Source organism: Tauraco erythrolophus, chromosome Z (genome assembly GCF_009769465.1).
Source record: "Tauraco erythrolophus isolate bTauEry1 chromosome Z, bTauEry1.pri, whole genome shotgun sequence".
NCBI classification, from domain to species: Eukaryota; Metazoa; Chordata; class Aves; order Musophagiformes; family Musophagidae; genus Tauraco; species Tauraco erythrolophus.
The window spans coordinates 77,669,946-77,692,288 of NC_141496.1; the positions used below are offsets into that span (position 1 = coordinate 77,669,946).

General features: G+C 40.4%; 1 protein-coding gene across 2 annotated transcripts in view; it reads right to left on the minus strand.

The window, feature by feature from the left end:
• DAPK1 (death associated protein kinase 1) overlaps nt 1–22,343 on the minus strand; it is a 92,567-nt gene that overhangs the window by 42,479 nt on the left and 27,745 nt on the right. For both annotated transcript variants that reach the window (XM_086630098.1, XM_086630099.1), the window contains exon 2: nt 7,814–8,035. In XM_086630098.1, coding sequence (XP_086486224.1) covers nt 7,814–8,035 — 222 coding nt within the window. The remainder of the gene's footprint in view (nt 1–7,813; nt 8,036–22,343) is intronic.

Genomic DNA, 22,343 nt, shown 5'->3' on the forward strand with positions numbered 1-22,343 from the left:
CATTTTGTGCAATTTCATATCCTGAAAGTTTAGACCACATGAAATTACAAGCTTGAAGTTCACGTGTTTTTATGCATCTCTTGTGAACAAGACTGCGTATAGCTCTTCTCTAGGACTGCTGAGTGCTATCCTCCCGTCTTTGCCACAGGTTAGTTGTAGTGACATTTCTTCTATGATTATATTGTAAGTATTGTAATAGTGCAAATTAAATGTTACTTGTATTTCACAGGTAATATACCTAGTCCTTGCAAATCTTGAAACTGAGGTCCAGAGAAGCTAACGTCTTTAAAAAAAAAATTTTCTTCTTTCTCCTTAAAATTGGAAGTTAATTAGCAAAAGTGGTAGATTTTTCCAAAGTGGTGTGTGCTTCTTTAGATACTTAAGTACTGGCACCCTAAGGGACTTGGCAGTCCTTGCTTAAGCAGTAGAGAGTGAGGAGGGACTGGACATAACCCACTCAAAGCTTTGCTCCAGAAGCAGCTGTACCTCCGATCTACAGGATTTGAGTGTGCCCCTTCACGTTATGCACCTCATCCTTAATGGCCAGGGTGAGAACCTTTGTGGGTTCCCGTCAGAGAGTGGGCCATGGTGACTTCTCCTGTTGGTAACTCCTCAGCGGTGGAAGACAAACTCCGTATCCTGTGTTGTCCCTTTGGGTGCTGCCATGCCTGGCAAGCACAGTGCCCAGCCAGCTTCTCCTGCCACTTACTTGTACTGGCAGGGATGTAAGGCAGGAGAGAAACAGTTTTATAGGGGTGATGAGTAAAATGTTAAACTAGCACACATGAGACTACCTGAAAGCTCAGAAAAGCCCGGCTTCCCAGAAAGGTCCCTCTGCTTCAGGTGGCCTCCAGAGGCTTTTCCCGTCCATGAAGGGCTGCCACCCACATCCCCATGTGTTGTATTTCTGAGCTTCCCCTTCACACCCGTCAGAATACTGCTTATTCCCTACCTTCCTGCTGACTCTGGCAGGTCTGACAGTAAGCTGTACCACCACGACTGCACAGAAAACCATGGTATCACTGCAAGGCAACTACTTCAAGCAAGTCACAGTTAGCACAGGTCCACACTCAACATCCTTTACAAGTTTCACTTCCACAATTAATTCACCAGATTATGGTGCCACAAGGTTTCATTTTGCAGATTTCATAACCAGATTATGTATCAAGAATCACAGGATGATCTTGACTAGGCTTCCAGATATCACAGATGAAGAAATGAGTTAGGCAGGACAAGCCATTAAAAACAACGGCTATATAAGCTATTGCAGTCTTCACAAACCTCCAAAAATGCTGTTGGGTTTTCAAGTCTAACCCCATGCCTCAGCCAGGATAACACGGTCCCACAGTAAATAAACCCCGCACATTCTACTATTGCATGGCCACCTCCAGAGGTGGAGCCAGAAGCCATGCAGAAAGCCCCGTTCCACCAATGTACCTGTGCATATCCCATCTCACGGACAGTGGCAGTCTTAATCTAAAGAAGGGGCAGACAACTCCATACATCAGCCATTATGACTGATCTTTTTGAATGTCACCTTCTCTCCAGAAGTACACTGGTTCCACCTCCATTACAATGCCCCAACCTTGTTTCTAAGTTAGCTTTGGGGTTGCTGGTCCACGAACACCCTGTTGAAATCTGGCTGAAACGAGATCATCATGTGGGTTTCCAGATCCATGCAGGCTCGCTCCCAGATTGCCTCTGGGGCTCTGCAGAGGGCTCAGGCGGCCAGCGTCCAACAGACTGCCGCCAGTCAGTGGCTGGGTGAAGACTCCTTTCTGAAGCGGGTGGAGGACAGAGGTTCACCAGGTAGTAGTGCTTTTTTCTGCAGAACACTTGGGAGTATCTGTACGTAGTATCCTCCAGAAGCGCAGAGCTTCTCTCCATTCAATTTCTGTTTCCTGGAGGGAATTACCAGGCAGCTTTCTGAGCAGTTTGTCTGTGCTGTAACACAACTCTGATTTCCAAAGTGCTAGCAAGTAACTGATGGGCAACAGCCCACACCCCTTCAGATTAACAGGGAAACTTGATTACAGTCCAGTCACAGCTGAATTCCTTTACAGCTGCAAAGCCTCTATGTTCACCTGCACATTTTGCTTCCCTTTAAAGCATTAATTCTTTAATGTTCCTGTATAAAGGCTTTGTCTTTACCTTTAAACTAAGTCACAATATTGCAGTTTAGGTTGTTTTAGCTTACTCAACTATTTTGCTCAATAAAATAAGAATTTGTGATTGATGGAGGTCACATCTTAATTCTAAAAGACGCATTATATTCTTGGCCATGTCATAACACAGAAAGCCATTAGGGCTGAGTAAATGAATTTCACTGTTATAACATGATTAGATTTTATATTGTTTTCGAGTAGAGGAGCACATCTTTCTAGATATATTTTGTATAAACATTTCCACTAAGAGCAAAGCTGGTATATGTTGCTTCCCTGATATTTCTAGGCAGAGATGCTAGCTTTCCCAGAACAACACAAGTAAAATAAAGCTTCAGGTCAACTGCGTTCTTTCTTACAAAATGCAGTAGTGGTAAAAGCAACTCCCAGCCTTCCTGAAAGAAGGCTGACAGATGTGTTTGCAACCCACATATCTCCCACTAGGAAAGAAAACATATCACACCTGTGGAAAAAGAATTTCTAGAGAGTGGTTTTGCAAGTTTCCAGGCTTTCTTAACTATGAAACGGAACTGATCACCAGATCTCAGAGGAAGTCATTATAGGAACCTACATGGGGAACTCAGAACCAATTAACCTTCAAAGTCAGTGCGGTCACCTCGTAACGATTCAGTCACATGCCACGTTGATCACATTCCTCACACTGTAATAGCACCTAAATGATAATTAATGATTATCTAAGGATTTCTAATAAAGTTAAAAAACCACAAACAAACCCAAAACCTAAGCCCAAATGCTTTGTTTGAAGAAATTTAACCAAGTTGAAGCTTAGGAGGTTTAATTTCCCTTACTTAGATTTCAAAACAATACAAACTAGTAAAGTTAGAGTTCCAGAATCATTTTATTCCATTTTTTTAAAGCGGCTTCAATTTGGTAAATTACCTGAATTCTTCTCTAATCCAAAAATTTCTTCTGCCAACTTGCAAAATAAATGTTTTCCCTATGTATTCTGCGGTCAAATGTCTCTTGTATGATTCTGTGCATTATTTCAAAGCAGAAGTTGTCAGCCCAAGACTAGACTGATATATTGCTACTTCTGTTTTATTTAATGTTAAGGAGTTTTACATCCACTTCATTTCACAGCCTTTACGAACTGTGCATTTCCCACTCCTCAGAAGTACAAAGCGTACCAAGTATTTTTGAAGAGCAGAACAGGGCTGCTAGCTTGTTACGTTACCTACTCATTGAACAACATTGTACTTAATTTTTTCTTTAGCTAGCTACGAGAAAAATCAAGGCATTTTACAGCACCATTACACCTTGCCATTTTCATTTGTCCAGCTTCTATTAGAGACACCAACTGTCATGAAATCCTCTCTCCAGTGTCCTAAACTCTTCAATTACATTGAGCAAGCAGCATCAGCCTCAGAATGGCCAGTCAGAAGAACAAAGCCACCAAAACCTTGACTGAGATTTAAGCAGTTAAGTCCCACTAAGAGGGAGACTCCTGTGAACCTTTCCTGCACCTAAACACGGCTGGTATTTATGTTTTAATCACTGAAGTTCCCCAGGCGCCCAGAGTCTGGATAACACACATGGTTACCGACACTTTGGCCCAGCCAAATTAGTATTTTGATCCCACCTCAGACCTTCAAATTTAAAATAGGAAGAGCACTCAGTTTAGCATACAAGAGCGGCATGCATTTTGCTCAGGGACCGTAGAGCCCAGAAGCCAAGTGCTCTCCCTTCAAGATGCCTTCAGTGCGTTGCAGAGTCACGCTGGCTCAAGCTCCTTTCTTCTCAGCCCTGTTAAGCCTTCAGTCTATATCTCTTCTGTGCATCTACTTGTGGGCCTGCAATTCAGGATTTTGAGGTCAAAAGTTGGCGTAACATCTACAAATCAGCGTTGCAGAGCTTGCTTACCTGCTGTTAGCAAAGATTCAATCCTCTTCTGAAAATTCAGCACAAGGCCACTCGAGAACAACTTCCTTATGATTTACAGGTAAAATTAACAAAAACATCAGAGCTATTTATATCAAAAGAAAACTGAAAAATAAAGAAATTCTGTGCAGACTTCGAGCTTCTCCGGAAGCCAAGCTATTATAAATGTAACAAGTTAAATTAATTCCCCAATAAGACAAAAAAGGCATTTAAAGAGCTCATAATTCTTACTTACTCTTCAGTTAGAAACTCATGGCATCATTAAGATTTTTATACACGGATCTATCATCCACTCCTTGCTCTGTTCTGCTTTGGTTAATATTGTAAAGGCATCAGTAAGGTGGTAACTCTCTCTGAGACACTGGGATGCACAAGGCTAAATTTTAAAGAAAGTATACAAGAACTAACTTTTTAAAAAGCATAACCCCTAGCATTTAATGCACAATCCCTTGTAGGTTAATGTCATTCCTCTCTTTCTGAGCTAAGACTTTCAAATCTTTCTTCTTCTCCTTTTTTTTTTTAATTTTAAAAACATATTCATCACTCAGAACTATGCTACAAGAGCTAACGGTCTTCAATTAAGATTTCTAATTCAGAAATGAAGATATGTTTTTGGCAGAGAAAAGTATTCATATCTCCATAGCTTCCCAGTGAAAAGAATCAGCTATTGCTGATTCATACTCCATACTCCATCCAGAGCTTCCCAGTGAAAGGAATCAGCTATTGCTATCAAGCTATTTTAAAAGGTGAGACCACCTGCATTAATTTTGAGCATTCTAAGGAACTACTATGTAATTTAGGATAAAGCTCTTTATTCTTTGCAGTTGCACCAAGAAATCATAACCAAGGCTCTACGAGCACCACACAGTAAGTATATCTTTTTTTGTAGGTCAGTTTCTTGACAATAAGGTAGTTGAGAGAAAAACTTCCAAACACCTATGTGGATAAAATTTTCGATACACAGCTCTGTTTTGCATTCAGTGTTGTGAGGACCTTGCCACTGCAATAATTAACTAACTGCCCAAGTATTTCTGCATACCAATCACCACCTTGAATACTTTGCTGGCTGACGTAGTGTTTGCTACAAGGGAATAAAGCGAAAACTTCTTACAGTCAATCGCTTACCTCCGAGAAAGAGCTGACTGATAACACAGAAAAATGCTTAGGAGGCTGCATGCGATACCGCAAACCTCCTGCTGAACCAGGAGATGAAAAAATCAACAGCAAAGAGGCAACAGATGCTGTTGCCCTGAGACTGCACACGTTGACATCTGGCAGCCACCAGAAGGGCAGCTGCAGTGGCTTGATGTCTGAGAGCTGCAGCTTCTAACAAGAACAGAAACCAGAGACACTTTTCCTCAATGCTGCTTGTGTTACTACACTTGCTTACTCATACGAAATCAGTGTTTCATTTGGGTTTTTGTTTTGTTATGAATTTCTCATACATAGCTGCAATGTGGATTTTTAGTTCCTCTATGAATTGTAGAAAAATTAAATTACACAAAATCCTGTCTGTACGTGGTATAGTGTCTATCTTATAGTCATAAAGGAACACAAGACCCAGGAAAAATGCTATGTTCTAATCAGAAAGGAAAATGGTCACTTAGGATGAATTCTGAGCACAGGAAAATAGGTTATTTAATGAGCTTTCAGCTTTATTTCTGTCTGTTAAAAATTGTTCTGTAAGAACAAAGAATATTAGGGGAGTAGGTCCCTAGGCAAAACGCAAATGTCAGAACATTCCAAGAAAGGGATTACATATTTAAGTGTCTAAGCACACGATTAAAACAACAATCTTTTGCCTTTTCAATAGCTTTACATAATATCACAGTGATTTTGAGAATTACAAAACTTTACAGCAATTAGTATATTCACTTTACAGAGGGATCACTAGTGTGTCATCCTTTTCTCTTTGACTCTCTAACTAAATAACGCTCTACCTTTGTGATACCCCAAAGAGCAATTCTTTGACTTGAAAGACTCACACAGCAGTTTGAAAAACTGAAAAAAAAGTTTCCAACTGAAACTACACAGGGATTGTTAACTAGGCAAAACGATTAGCTAAATTGCAATGCAAACAGTTTGCTGAGTTCCACACTATTAAGCTTACGAAATATGAGCACGCATTGTCAGCAGCAGTTATCTGCTTCCATTCCATGAACATTAGTGGGTACACACAGACACACACGGCAACCTCACTGCCAAAAGAGCTCCCATCCCGTGTAGAAAGCAGGGAGGAGGGGGCAGCGGAACAGCCCCAACCCTCCTGCCACTGACCATGATCACCGAGTCTTACTCAGAGCTTTCAAGTACAGATGCTGGCCTGAATTCATCTGGACAGATTACAGAGCAGAAAGAATGCACTGCAGAAGCAGCAATACACTGACAGTAAGGTCATAGACAAGAAGAATGTCAGAGGTAGTAACAAGTGGGGAGAGGAAGAGGCATCATGCCAATTTCACGGTGTTTTCAGGATACATTTAAAGGATTCTGAGAAAAAAACAGGAGTACTAGACATTCTGATAGGAATATAAAGAAGTTTTACTTGATACAGGATGATAATTTAGCTTTTTTAAAAAAATACTTGCTTAAATTATCAAACTTGAAAAACTAATGCAAATGTATATTTCTGGAACTAAAAAACAACCCAGACTACAACAAGCATTACAGTAACCCATCACATGCTGGACTAGAAGCGTAAAAGTATGTTCTAACATAACAAAGCAGTGTCATGCACATATATACAACAGAAGAGATGAAACTTGAAAAGCTACTTCCTAGTTTTCTTTTTAAATCTATACTGTAAATCTACACATAACTTACTGAAGGCATGCACCACAAAAGTATCCTCACAGGGCAAGTGGAAATACCATTTACCAAAGCGAGTAACAGCAAGACATAACCCACATAAGAAAAATCACATCAACAGCCAAGGAAAAGACACAAGTGCTGCCCAAGATTCTGGCATCAAACCATTTGCTTCCATGAAATACGCCTTCTAGGGCACATTTAACTGATAGAGAGCAATTACAGTAATAATGCAGTGTCAGGCATGCAAACTGTGTAAAGACATGCATGCCACACCAGCAGACACTGCCAAACTGTAACCGGTGAGTAACGCTTAACTTCTAAACTTCCAGTCTTTGAGGAACTTTAAGCCAGGCTCGAAACAATGCAGAAGTATTCTCTGCCGACACGTTTACCTCAATCCCTTAGCAATAACCTTGGATGAAAAATAGGAACTAAAACAAGGATATGAAAGTTCAGTTTACAGTTCAACAGGATAGAACTGGAAAAATTCTGTTCTCTGTTGTGTGGGTTAAAAAAAAGAAAAAGCATTCAGTGATGCTACTTTACTTTACACCAACATAAAACACTGTAAAATTTGCTAAACTAATCTCCACTTAGAATCTCTATTTCCCTCTGCTCTTACCTTCAAATCGGTTTATTTACCTTCAGGCTATTCTTCTGGATCCATAATGTCAACAATGATTAAAGTAACAGGCAGAATAAATTTCTAAAGATGCTGGATTTTTTTTAAAAACCTTTGTAGTGCATTTACAGTGAAAAACATATCTAGAAATCAAGAAGCTACAACTTTGACTTAAAAATAAGGAACAGTCAGTCTATCTTTTTTTGAGCTGGTAAGGAACATCCACAAAATCACCGCGATTCTCAGAGAAAGTGCCTATTCTTTTAAAACAAACAAAAAATATTCTGTTACTCTTCCCCAGGTCTCTAGAGCTACTTACAGTTCCAGAATAAGAATGACATCTGTTTTGTTCTCATAAACATCATGCAGCGTGATCACATTAGGATGTCGAATCTCTTTTAGTATGCCGACTTCTCGCTCAATATCTTCCCGGCTCACTCCGCGCCGACTGGATTTCGTTCTCCGTTTCTTGATGAATTTTGCTGCAAACTGCTGACCAGTGCTTTTTTCACGGCATTTTTTCACTACAGCAAACTGCCCACTAAAAAAATAAAAAAAGGAAAGAATGAAGACGAGTGTTTGGTTCAAGGAAGTTTAGACTAGCCTCTGCTTACTACAGTGGGGGAAAACAGCTGTAACTCTGTATTATCAGCTTGACTCGAGTTTTTACCAAACTCGAGTGAATTACCAAAAGCAGTACATTTCTGCTTTTTATGCAATCTAGAGTAATACCTGAAAAAAAACCTAGATAGTGCACAAAAGGTAAGTTAAGATACTGCTTTTACATGACACAAATGTACATACATACATGTTTCAGCATATCCGTAAATAAAAGATAACACCTATGTAGACCATTGGAGTTTTGACAAGTATGTACCTCGGGTTACTGGGGAAAAGTAATAGTTTCTGGATTTCTCCTTCCATATGCATGTTGAGGATAATTTTTTTTTGTTCTGCAAGAGAGACAGTCCTTTGTTGCTTCCAATCTACACAATCTGTTATTATCCACTTTATTCTATCCTAAAGTTTGGGGTTTTTTTAAAGTTTTTAAAACAATACTGGGTTTCAGAAGACTGCTTTGGTTTTTATAGTTTTGAAAGCACTGACTAAACACAGTAATATCAAGAATTACAGTTATTGTGTCATCTTTTAAAGTAGGAAGAGTTTGAGGGTGAGAAAAGTACTGAGGCACTGAGGAACAAAAACCTCTGATTGTATCACAAATCAAGAAACTCGAGGAAGCTGCTGACTCCAGCACGTTATTGTTGATGCCTAAGCCTGTTGCCTACGTACACACTGATTCAGATCAGAAATCCCCAGGAATCCAATACTGAGTTAAGGCAAGAACAGGATTTCTAATACTGCTAACTTTTCGTTTTACATTTTCTTAATCTCTTGCTGAGGATTCTCTAGCAATTCTGTTCTCGGTTTGTTTCACCGTTCGAGGAATTTGCAGAATTACAGAATCATACCAACGAGAATATCTCCTGAAGTTAGCCTATGCTGCTAACTGAAGAAGTGGTGTCCCCTAAAGTAGACTGCGAACAGCGGTTAAATCAAAGCTAAGCCTAGTAGGCTTGACTATCTTCATTCACAGCAATGTCACACGTAGGCATGTATAATTCCACCCAGTACCTGGAAGAAGAGCTAACCTGTATTAGTAGTTCACTAATTACAACTGACAGAGAGATGTCTAGGAAGATGCATCACCTGCAACAAGGGCATCACATAACAATTAAGTGTCAAGTGGGAATCACTCAAAGACACACATCTCTTGCGTGGACTCAATGCACAATACTACTTTATTACTGGAGAATGAACATGTGCCAAATACGCCAACAAAGTAATTAAGCAATTAAGAGAAGTATGACAGATAAAAAATAGAAGATGATAACTTATCATCAACAGTGTTATGCAATAAATGAATATAATACAATGCTCTAAGGGAAAATCATACTCATGATGTTTGAATTTAGAAGGCCGATCAGCTAAGAATACCTTATGCTGATGGGTCACCACTGCCACCATTACAGTGCTGACCCCATACAGAACCCCAAGTGACAAATTGTCTTGATCTGGAACATGCAGTTGGGCAAAGCTAAATGACTGCCATCTGCAGAAGGCAGGGCAGAGATGGATCCTCTCCTATGAACTCCTAGAAAGGGACTCTAGAGTAGCCACCACCAGCTGGGAAGCTTTCGAATGCAGCCACCGGCAGTGAAAGAAGTAAACTTTGCCAGAAGTAGTCAACAGTCTTTTAAGTTTTGAGGTTTGGTTTTATTACAATGTTAGAATCACCATTCAAGTTTCATTCTTCATTATTTCATGAAATGAAATAATTTCATGAATGATTTAATGAAATCAGTTTATGAACTTGTGAGATGACTTTATGTTGCATGCAAAAAATCTGTTTAAAATGAAAGTTAATTAATTTTTTTTAAAAGGCCTTAAATTCCTGCTTTCTCCTGCCCCCACCTCCCATTCTGCACAAAGTTGTCAAGGGTCAAGTTCACCACAGGGCCGACATATTACTACAAACCACAGCGTACTGAGCAGCACTCCAGACTGCATCGTATCCTCTTCCCCATTACACGTAGGCTGGAAAGATCTGCTTCACTTGCCTAAACTTAGTCAGCTAGTGTCATCTGAGATGCTCTTGAACACCTAAGACATTCATATGCGACTGGCAGATAAGGCACAGGACCTCTGGAAGATCTATGTCGTCCTAAGCCAGCAGCAGAGGGCTAGACAAGGTACCCTAAGGTACATCATCCCTCTCTGCTTGGTTCTGTTCAACTCCACACCACCACTTCCTCCAACAGCAGCTCTGGGTTTGATGTCTGAGGTCTGAGCAACTTTGCAGCATGGGACAGGCAGCCAGAGTCGAGCATGCACTTACGTATTCACAGTGCTGCAGAGAAGCGCGGTCTTCTGGCCCTTGCTCACCAGGGGGGGAAAGCAGCGATTCTCTCACTCTCTCCCCCACCACATACACATCTCCACAGAGATAGCTTTATTTAAAAAGCAATCGGCTTTTCAGAAAATTCACAGTTTCAGAGAAACTGTAACGTCGGGCAGTAGATAGATGTAGCATCACCACAACTCCAAACAGCTACTCAAGCTCACGGACCAGAAAGAAGTAAAAAGCCACTGCTTGCTTTCTGGCCACCTAGCTGGCTTCAGGCTAGAAGCCCAAGCTGCCTGACAGAGGAAGAAAAATATTTCTGCTTATCATTCAACCACGGGCTTGAATGCTACGTGGCTCACCACTTTCTTATTGATGTTCACCTGGTAAGTCTGGCAACAGCAACTGCATTATCAGAGAAAAAAACAAACCAAACAAACCCAACAAGAACAAAACACTAAAGGACTAAAAACCAAGATAACTGCTAACATCAGGTCTGGAGAAGCTGCGACTGAAAAGTAAGTCTGAAGTACATGGACAGACAATACTTCTGATATCCAAGAATATTTAATTAGAAAAGTTGACTGAGATTAAGAGTTATTTATGTTTCACTGACAAAGCATGTATCATTGACTTTTGGAAAATTCTGGTATTTTAATTGCTGATCTTTAGCCTATGATAGAACTTTAACACTTCCTCACTGAAGAGAGTAATGCATTTTGGTCTTCTTTCTAAATAAAATACATTCTGCAAGTGTTTTAAAACATGCCCTGGCTGTGGACCTGTAAGATAAAGAAAGATGATTTTTCTACAGTATTATTAATATTTGAATTATGTCATTCCCCAAAGCCACTTCATGCTTCCGATGCCTTTAAGGCTAAGGCTATTTAATCTTATTTTAACAATGGGTCAACTATGACATTACAGCATGAGGCTGACCTACTGAAACAAAGGGGACCAGGTAAGACAAATAGGTCTCCTCTCTCCTGTTCTTCTGAGCTATCTAGCTGTATTTTTTCAGTCTTTTCCTTCTTTGTCCAATTGCAACCACCTGTTTGAAGTCTATCCTGAGCTATCACAATCAATACATTGTTTAAAAACACATAACTTTATACATTGGTCCCATCCATGGTTTATTAGGGTGTCAGGCTCCAGAAATCTCTGACATTGCTCAAGACTGCAAGAAAGTTATCAGCTAACAGGTATCTAGAATACGTGCCAGTTATACACCAAATAACCTTCTTATTGTTGTTGTTGTGGTATTCAGCACATAACCCCACAATTAGCTGCTTGTTATTAAATTCTGTACATGCAGATCACACTTAAGCTGCAATCAAAAGGGCTATTTCATGACTGGGAACCCTCAGCCACACAACTTTACATCTCCCTCTAAGAGGAGAGTTGTTAATCAAAGGGTATTTACAGGCCTTAACCCACAGAACTGCAGCAACAAGCTGTTGTAAGTCAGCTCTGTATGGGCTAATACATTCATATCCCATAATATTCTCCCACAGATCCTACAGTTTCATATCCAGCATTCATTCATGCAGTATCTTCAAAGCCGGAGAAGTCCCTTAGTATTTTAAGTTCCTTTGCTTTTGCAGGTTTGATTTAAAGTAGGTGGGGTCAAAAAATGATTGCCATTTTAGGAAACAATTACACTGAAAAAAAAATACAGAAATAAATCACAAATTCACTTAATAAAGTATCTGACATATTTTTTTTCCACATGGCAAAATCAGGTTAAACAGTGAAGCAGGATGACAGCTCGACATGAGAACAAATACTTCTACTAATAACAGTAATTTGTTTTGTGATCTTGTAATTCTTACTGAACCAGCAGTTAATTACTACTCTAAATCTGCTCTTTTCAGGATATTTGGCATGTTATCTCCACATTCAGTGATATTTCAGACTTGCTTCAGGACAAGTACTTATCCCACTACCTAATCATCACATTTCTCCATCTTTTTTACATTGTCAGACAACACACACTGCCCTTTGCAATACTTTTATAGATATATATGCAAAAGTTATGCAGAGAGCTGATGGAATCACCAACAAAGTGCCTATACTCCACCCTTTATTAGTCCCAGCTTAGCAGGATCACAGAACAACTACTCATTAGCATGAACTATGGACAATTTTAACTACAGAGACGGTCATTTTAGAATCAAGGGGAAAAAACAAAAAAAGTCCATTAATTTTTTCCAGAAGGGTGATCACAGTGATTAGAGAGACATCACAGGTCAGAGACACCCTGTATTCCTTTCCACTCCCAGCCTTCTGCACCAGCTCTTCCCAGCTAGCTCCTTCTGCAAGGAGTGAACCGAACCTCTTGCCCCAAGAACTCTCCACATGAGGTCCAGGCTGGACACAGAGATGCTCAAGTAATCCCAAGGGACCAATTTTCTAGTATTTATTGCCACAACAGGGCAAGCACAGAGGAATTCTCCATGCCATCTTCTGAGGACTGCATTCAAAAGACAAAGCTTAATGGAAGTAGGGCATAGACATAAGATAAGGTGTTACGTTTACATCTGAGTGGCAAGATGTCTTAGTATATTTCTCTTAGGCACATTTTTCTTTTTTGTTCTAAAAATTTGGTATTCACCACTTAACTCTGAAAATCTGATATATTAAGATACAACTGTTTTTACTATTTCTTTGACTGCTTTCTTTTTTAAAATCATACTAATCCAACAGAAGGAGACTTACATAATACTATTAGATTAGCCTGGGAAAGAAACTGCAACTCATTGAGCCACTTGTTTTCCACAACAAAACAGTTGCTAGCAGACTGCAGACATCTCTGTCTTTCCTTAGAGATCTGCAGCAAGGAAGAAGGCTAGCTGAGCAGGTGAGTTCCTCCCACAGCAGCACCTCAGCATCAGTCAGCTCCATCAATCACCACTGCCATCCGTGTACCACTGCCTGTCATCAAGGGCATCTGAGCTCCTTCTGCTAAGGTTATGTATTGGGTTTGCATGGCCAGGTTTTGGTAGCAGAGGGGCTAGAGGGGTGGCTTCCATGAGAAGATGCCAGAAGCTCCCTCTATGTCCAATAGAGCCAGTGTCAGCCAGCTCCAAGAGGGACTAACTGCTGGCCAACGCTGAGCCCATCAGCAACACTGGTAGCACCGCTGTGGTAATATATTTAAGAAAGGAAAAAAAAACAAACCACTGTGCAACAGTAGCCGGAAAAGAGGAGTGGGAATACGTGAAACAACTCTGCAGACATTAAGGTCAGTGAAGCAGGAGGGGAGGAGGTGTTCCAGGTGCTGAAGCTGAGATTCCTCTGCAGGCCGTGGTGAGAGAGCAGGTTGTTCCCCTGCAGGCCATGGAGGTTAACAGTGGAGCAGAGAACCCCCTGCAGCCCATGGAGGAACCCATGCCAGAGCAGGTGGATGTGTCCAAGGGAGGCTGTGACCCCATGGGAAGCCTGCACTGGAGCAGGCTCCTGGCAGGACCTGGGACCCCGTGGAGAGATGAGCCCACGCTGCAGCAGATTTGCTGGCAGGATTGTCTCCCTTAGGTGGGACTGCATGCTGGAGCAGGCGAAGACAGTGAGGAGGAAGAAGAGGCAGAAACGACGTGTGACAAACTGACTGCAACCCTCATTCCCCATCCCCCTGCGCCACTGACGGGGAACAGGCAGAGAAATGGGAAGTGAAGATGAGCCCAGGAAGAGGCGAGGTGTGGGGGAAGGTGTTTTTTAAGATTTGTTTTTTGTTTCTCATCACCATACTCTGAAATTAAAGTTGAGTCTGTTTTTGCCCATGAACAGTAGCCGATGAGTGACCTCTCCCTGTCCTTGTCTCAACACACGAGCCTTTCATTGTATTTTCATTCTGCTGTCCAGTTGAGGAGGGGAGTGACAGGGCAGCTTCAGTGGGCACCCGATGTCCAGCCAAAGCAACCCACCACAGGTTAACTGTCACAAAACCCTCCAGTGAGGCAGCAGTACCTGGGTCTTTTCAAACGGAAGGGAAGACTTCTCCACAAACTGTGAAGGGTTATAGATATATTAAATCCCTCTTCACCTTCTAAACCAAGCAAAACAACATATTCAGTTCAGCAGCAATGCCGGATTGGAGGCAACCTCTTCCCCATCCTTCCTCTCTCCCTCTTAACGGTGCTGCAAAAGACAGCGAACTTTATGAGGCTCTTGAGAGGCTCTCTTGTGTGTATGACGCTTACAGAACTGCAGCTGAGAGTCACCAGCACAAAGCATTACACTTACCCCATTGAACAGATGAGCTATTATCAGCATTAGCAGGGTGGGGTAAGCCATGCTTAATAGGTTAATAGAGCACTCCAAGCAGATGTGACTAGGAAGTGGTGGTGTTTCATGTGCACCACACTCAAAAGACAACCTGTTTCATGGACTAGCAGCTTTAGCACTAGCTACCAGCATTAGGCCTGCAAGGAAAAATATCTTCATTGATCTCAACAGATAAAGAAACTGAGATACTTGAAAACAAGGTATCTTGCCAGGCAGAGTTTCTCTGATTGTGTATGCACACCTTTTCTTTTCCCCCCAGAGGGCATTTTAGAGAACACAGGGCCCTTTCCCCAAATCGTGTTTCTAATTTTGCAGCCCACTAAAGAGTATAGGCAGATAGGGAATGAATGGAGGATTGACTGATAAGCCTGTACCACATTTGTTCAGGTTCAGAAAGTCAGAAATATTTGTCCCTTGCTTACAATTTTTGTGCTCCTTCCCTAGCCCTGCAATGTTTAACTCTCCAGCACAAACGCTGAGAGAATGCCAAAAGTATTGTTTAGCTGCAAGCCCTCCAAGCACTGGAGAGCTTTGAAAAGAAACGGTAAACAACACGAAGACGAGAACATCACAGGAAAGCTGTTTCTGAAGAACACATGGCTCCTGGGTAGACGATTAGGCTTTTTATCTTTTAATACATTTATTTTAAATAGCTCTGATAGAACAGTTTTCAACATAAGTAACAAGTTAACACTTCAAGTGCTGACGTAGGCACACGTCTCAGTTGACAGTGGAGCTCTCTGCTTTGTGTCCAAGGAGGAGAAATGCACCTCCGCAGTCCACAGTGAGTGAAAGTGGCAGCACTCAAAGTACTTGACCACTCTGTAACATGAATGAACAGCACCTAATTATTAGAGTGGCAAGCACCTGAAGCCTATTGATCACCATAAACATGTTTCAGCTGCACATAAGCACTTGTTACAGGAAAAGGGCATGCTGGCCATAGCACAATAGAAGTAGTAAATTTGGGAGACACGTGAAAAAAGCAGTGCTAATGAAAGAGGTAAAAAAAGGAGTTAAAAGTGATACAACATTTAAGCTAAAGAGAAAATACACCTCAAATGCTATATGAGTGACTAAGCAGGAGAACAAGCCAGCAGACACAGAGATCATTGTTAGGACTGGTCTTTTCCAACTACTGCTAATACAGAAAAGCAAATATGAGGACTTAATTAAATTTGATCATGAAATTATAAATAGTAAAGTGCCACAAGTCCAAAGGCAGAAGAGTAATGCACGTTATGGAATTGTGCAGTACATTTCCAACATGAATGGAGTTTAAATAAAGTTGCAATTTATGCCCATCAGTAATGTTCATGCTGATATGCTTTCCTTAGAAATATTCTGGAAAAGCAGCAAAGCCAAAAAGAGCAAGGACAGCAAGGAAGGGGAGATGGAGCAGAAAATTAGACAGATTTCTAAAGCAAAGTCAAACAAATGTACCGAGAACTGGTATTTCCTAACTTCTGAGTTCCTTGTTACGCACAGATGTGTTTATACACTTGTGAACTCCTTAACTGTCTATTAAATTCCCTTTCCTAATCTCTGACTTAGAGTTATCTTCTGGTGTCCAACTATCAAGTTTCAGCAGTACTCTGATGCCAACATAGTGACCCAATGCATGTGATGATATAATAGTTTATCTTTCAGTATGAATACCTCAAATATTTCCTTTAAAGTTATTTTACCAAAACATCCGAAGTATAAAAAGGACTTATTCTCTTATGTAATATTTTAAGCAAAAAAAAAACCCACAACCTTCAAAGTAAGCATTTTCAAAGTTTCATTATTACTCCATGAAATACTAAGTTAGAAAAACCACTGCACTATCAGATATTATTTTTTGTCTGTATAAATCAACTGAAACCTCTGCTGTACTACCTATTCAAACACAGTTTGAACAGTGTAACTGTAAACTTATTAATGAAATTAATAGAAAGAGAAACATTCTGATAGTATCTATTACAGAGGAGATCACAAGATGAAGCAGTCAGAATCTGAGGTTTCAAACACTGCAAGAAGCAGGTGGTCTGAGTTAACCTTTTAAGCATACCCATAGACTGAGCTACCTACAGTAACTTTTTATACCTGAAGTCAGGTTGCAGGATGGGCTAGAAAGTAAAGAATCACAGAAGCAGGGAATTTGTCCAATCTATTTGTTTCTCCTCATGCCTTATATTTTTGTGGTTTGTTTATTTTAAAAGCAACTCATCGTGCATTTCAGCTTATTTATCTCCTGCAGAAATCCTCTTGTGCTGTCAGCCTCAGTACATTACGCTGATGAAACTGGAGGTCTCTGTTGCTCTGCTGCTTTCTGCAATTTCATTACACTGCTAATGGGACTTCTCTAGATGTTTACTAAGCTCCCAGGAAAGTGATTTTTCAGTCTCTTCATTGTTTCTTAGAAACCCAGAGGAGCCACGAGTCCTAAGGGAGGACAACAGTATAATAAAGAACTTGATCTATGACATAGCACAAGAAAGATAACACATTGCTTACTGTTTTTTATTATTTTTACATGCTTTATATTGCTCTGAGTCATGTATGAAAAATTTTAGAGGATTAATTACATGGGACGATGGCCTAAAAGAGAAAGAGATACGGAAATACAGAAGACTACTCCCTTATCCCAGTGCATATATGCACGTGTATACAGTATTGAATGGCAGACTATGCTACTAAGTGTCTTCATGATACCAGTTTATCACAGTATTACATTGCTTTCTGGGCCGCACATTCAAAGAGACAAGTGACTAGGGTGTAACTGGCATTGCCTAGGCTCACTACACAGACCGTTATCCATGTACAGATTCGGTCAAGATCGCATCTCACTGAACACAGCTCCCCAGAACAGTAATTATTGTTAAGCATGAGCAGATTAATCAGATAGCTCTGGCTGGCTCAGAGAAGTGGGGATGAAGAAAGGCAGCTAGATTTGGAGTAATTTCAGCGTATTGCACCCACATGCTGCAAGTAACACCAAGCACATCAATACACTTTCCCATGGCCCTTCCCCAGCATCCTCACCTAAAGGAAAGGAGTTGATCTGCTTTGGATTTTCTCATTCTACTCAGAGAACCATGACTAAGTTTTTCCAGCATAGTTAATGTGAAACAAGTTAAACTGCTGGAGCGTGCATGCATGCACACACCTGTGCATACATTTGCTGAGCTGAAAAGCACTCATTGACTCGTACAGTCCGTCACGAAGAGATGACAGAAAGTGAACCTTAGGTATCAGCAATTTGACAGTAAACCTCAACTGCAGATGACTAAAGAACTGCTCACATTTGGAAACAAGAAGTTTAGAAAAAATGTAATCCTGAGATGATTAGGCTTAACCTTGTGAAGTGCAACAAAGACAAGTCGGAAAAAAACCCAGCTCTTTCCCTTCAGTTTACATGCTATACATGTAAATGCTTCCATTCACTTTCTGTGTACATACATCAGTATCTCTCTACACATCATGACAAGAGCATTCTAAAAACAGGATGCAAAAATAAAATATGACTGCATGATCTTTTGTTTACAGTTTATTTTAAACACATTATACTGAGGAGTAAACAGATAGTTACTTAGTACATTCTGTCTTCGTAAGCAGTAACTGAGTTAGAGTCCTTGACAAGGGTTTTAATTAGAAAACAGCACCTTGAAAAAGAAATTAAAAGAGTCAAAAAGCCTGCAATATTTGCATCCTGCTGATGTACTTTGCCTGAAGGCTAATGGATAGCCCTTGCCAACTATGGCTGCTATGTAACCAAACAAGAGGTCAGTCCTCTCTTTTATCCAAGGAGAGTGCCTTCATATTTTTTCCCTTTAAGGAAGGCTTTGTTTCAAGTCAGGTCTCTAAACTGAACAGGATTTAAGTGTGCAAAGTGTGCTCTGACTGGGTAACATCAGATCTCCCCATGAAGTTGCAAGTATGTCTGCTCTGTGCGATTCCTGAGCATTGGCATACAGCCTCTGAGTGGGGAGAAGAGTGAGTGGAAGGAATTATTGAAAGCAAAGTTAGAGATGCTTTACTGTGTGATTCAATGTGAAAAGTTATGAAAACACTCAGAAAAACAGCAGTGTAGCTTCTGTTTGAAACAGAGGCCATTTGTATTTTCCTTATGTAGTCCACCTCCTTGATAATTAATTAGATGTGAGTGAATTGTGATTTACTTCACCACTTTGAAGGGATGCTTAGATACTTGAGTCACAACGTCTCACACATTAGAGTATAGGAAAAAGTAAATGGTGTTCCAAGAACATTTTAATTAGCCAAAATAAAGGCAAAGATATTAAATTACAACCAAGCATTAAAACAGAAACGTATAGCAAATTTAATATAAACAAATCACATGAAGAACATCCCCTCTGAAGACTTAAATCTGTATTGAACGCAAATTTGTCTCTATTTAAAGATACCACTGGTCTTAGTTCAAAATAATGAGGGGGAAGAATACAGAGTCATAGCGAAGAATGGAAAGCTCTGTACAAATCAAATATGAGTCTTTTGTATATACAATACTTCCAACAAATATTTGTTATCTAAACTGAACTGCCACACAAAGCACATCACTGTGAGACAACAGTCAAGGCTTACCAAGGCATTTCATCACTGTTTAAAAATATTACATAATGAAGTTTACCTAGGACTTCAAATAAGAGTTAGCATCTGTAAACTCGAATTGGCAAGATGACGACTCAACAGCACAAGAGATTTCAGTAAGTCCTTCAAAAGCCGACTGCTCAGAGGGAAACACTTTGCAAGAGAGATGCATCTTACAGCTTCTGAACAGGCTTAACCTCTGAAAATGCCTAAGTCCTGCGGTTCTACATATCACATTACTTAGTTTGAAATTCAACTGTCCTGGTTTCAGCTGTGACAGAGTCAGCTCTTCTTTTTAGCAGCTGGAAGAGCTCCGTGTTTTGGTTTTGGTCTGAGACTTGCTCTGAGAAGAACGCTGACAGCGCACTGATGTTTGTAGTTCGCACTGAGGTCTCAAGGACTTGTCAGCTTCCCATATTCTTGCCAGGGTGCAGGAGCACAACAGCATAGGGGGGAGCATGGTTGGGACAAAGGGTCCACAACTCCCCTTATGATTTGTACTTAGACTTAGGATTGAGGGCCAAACTGGCCAATTATTATTCCATATCATGCAGTGTCATGCCCAGTATAAAAGTGAGGGGCAGCCGGAAAGAAGGGCCTTTTCTCTTCCAGGACTCTCACTTTCGGACTCTCAGAGTGCTCTCTCTGTCTCACTCTCTATTTTCGGGCCTCTCACTCATCCGGGATTGCGGTGTCGGGACTTATCTGTTTCAGGATCATTAGTTTGGGACGAGACGGGCCTCAGTCAAGGGGTGGTGAGCAATTACACTGTACATCACTCGTTTGTATATATTTATTATTGTACATATCTGTGTATATATATATTGGTAGCAGTCGTAGTAAATTGTTTTCATCTCAACCCTCAGGTCCCTTTTCCTTTTCTCCTTTAATTCCCTTCCTCATCCCCGGAGGGTGGGGAAGGGTGAGCAGCTGTGAGGAGTTTAGTTGCCGGAGTGGCCTAAACCATGACATCAGCTTAACACTTTTATTGATTTTTCACCTTTTTTAAGGGGAAGAAAAATTTCCCATGACTCAACTGCCCTCAAAATAGATAACTGTAAAACGAATTTAAGTTCTATTTTCCAAGAGTATCTTCAAATTTCTTCTGGCATTAAAAATAACCCTTATAATTTTCATAACCAGAAGAGAGGGATTTAAAATGTAAAAACCCCACACATGAAATTATTACTTTATGATCTAGCCATAATACAAAACTACCTCATTCAAAACATTACATAAATGTGTAACACTCAATACTGAGGGATACTTCAGAATATTTAAGCATTCACAGAATGTGAATGAAATTCACAGAAGTCTCCAAAATAATTCTCTGGGCAGTATTTCTCTTCTCAGCACCGATACGACAGAATAATTTTGGGAAGCGTTTGAACATTCCTAGAAATAGCTTCCATCTGTTAAATGTAACATCCCTGTTCACACTCTGCTTTCAAGAGAAGACGTTTGAATAAAATGTTTTATTGCTTTAAGCATCCAGCTGCAACTGTCTCACAAGTTTACTCCACCTCCTGACTAGAAATAACAGCAGAGGCAACAAAACTGACAAGTCCGAGATTTAAGAGTTTGGCGTATGGCACCTCCTACTCCTCACCCTCCTTTCCTTTCTTCCACTCCAATCATAAATTGATCTCCTGGTTATAATACATCCGATAAAAGAGGCTTGCTGTCAGCAGGTGGTCCACTGTGGCAACATGATGAGACACTGTGCAAGACGCACCACTCATTTCGCTGCATTGCTAGCAGTCATTCTTGGTAAAAGTTTGCAGGACACGTGAAACACCGCTTGTTTGCCTTTTGCATTTTTTGAACCACTAATTTTTGAATAAGCTGCATGGTTTCATAGGTTGTTTTATCTCTGGCATGCACCACCTTCAGCCCTCTTTGTCCCATTTGCTATGCTCTTTCAGTATAACTGAAAGGTTTCCTTCTCATTATCTTCACAACGGTCAGCCCGTTGTATTTATTTTCCTTGCTAAGTCCTCTTAATTCCAGATTTTTATGAGCTCCACTTTCACCTCCAACCTCAGCACTCTCGAGTCCACGTCTCCTGTACCTCACTGGATCTAGGCATTTAAGCCACAGTGTTCAAAACTTGGAAAAACTACAAATTTTTCCTCATTCCTTCCAACTCTGCTCCCTCTTCGTTATTGCTTTTCCTTTGCTTACAAATTCCTCTGACTCCAGTGGGATGGCCAGGTACTCAGGTCTCTTCCTGAGGCCATAAAGTCTCTCCTAGGAGAGACGCCCTTCTCTGAATTACTGTCTTGCTGCATATACTATGTCCTAAGCACAACACTGGGTTTTCTTCCAACTTGTCTAGCTTACTTGTGAAATAAAATGGCAAAGCACATCACAGAAACATACTTGGAGTAAAAAAAAACCCAAGCAACCAACCCTGGCAATTACGCTTCCTTTCTGGATTAAATGGAGTCCTGCATCCTAAACATGGTATTCGCACTTTCCCAGCATCTTTAACATACAATAGAGCTTATTTATTACATAGAGAGAAACAATTGGTCAGAACCAATTAAGTTCTCAACTATGAATTTATAAAACAGGTGGACTCACAGTGTTTTCAAGTAAAACCACAAAGTTTTAAACAAATTCCTTACTGTAATCTAAATAAAGCAATAAATAGTAAACTGTAAATTCATAATTTCAAGCTTCTGCATTCCTCATATAAAAAAAAGACAAATCTACTATTTTCAAATTTATTTCCTCCTTTTATATAGATAGCTGAATAACACTTGTAACAAGTGTTCTAAGGAATAAATAAAAAATAATAACATGTACGCACAATGTCTAAATTTAACTTAAGAGCTAAGTGGCAGATGGCACATCATGTGGTTACCCATCAATCTGCAGCACTGGCAAAAGGATTAATCTACAAATCCTGCTGCATAATCAGCATCAATATAGAAATTATCTGCCTTCCTTCTCTGCTCCCTTGTATTCTTCTCTCCTCCCCATCTCACATGCACAAAAAAAAATTCTGTTCCTTAGGCAATGGTATTCCAGTAGGGAATTCTTGGACATTTGCTCTATCCAT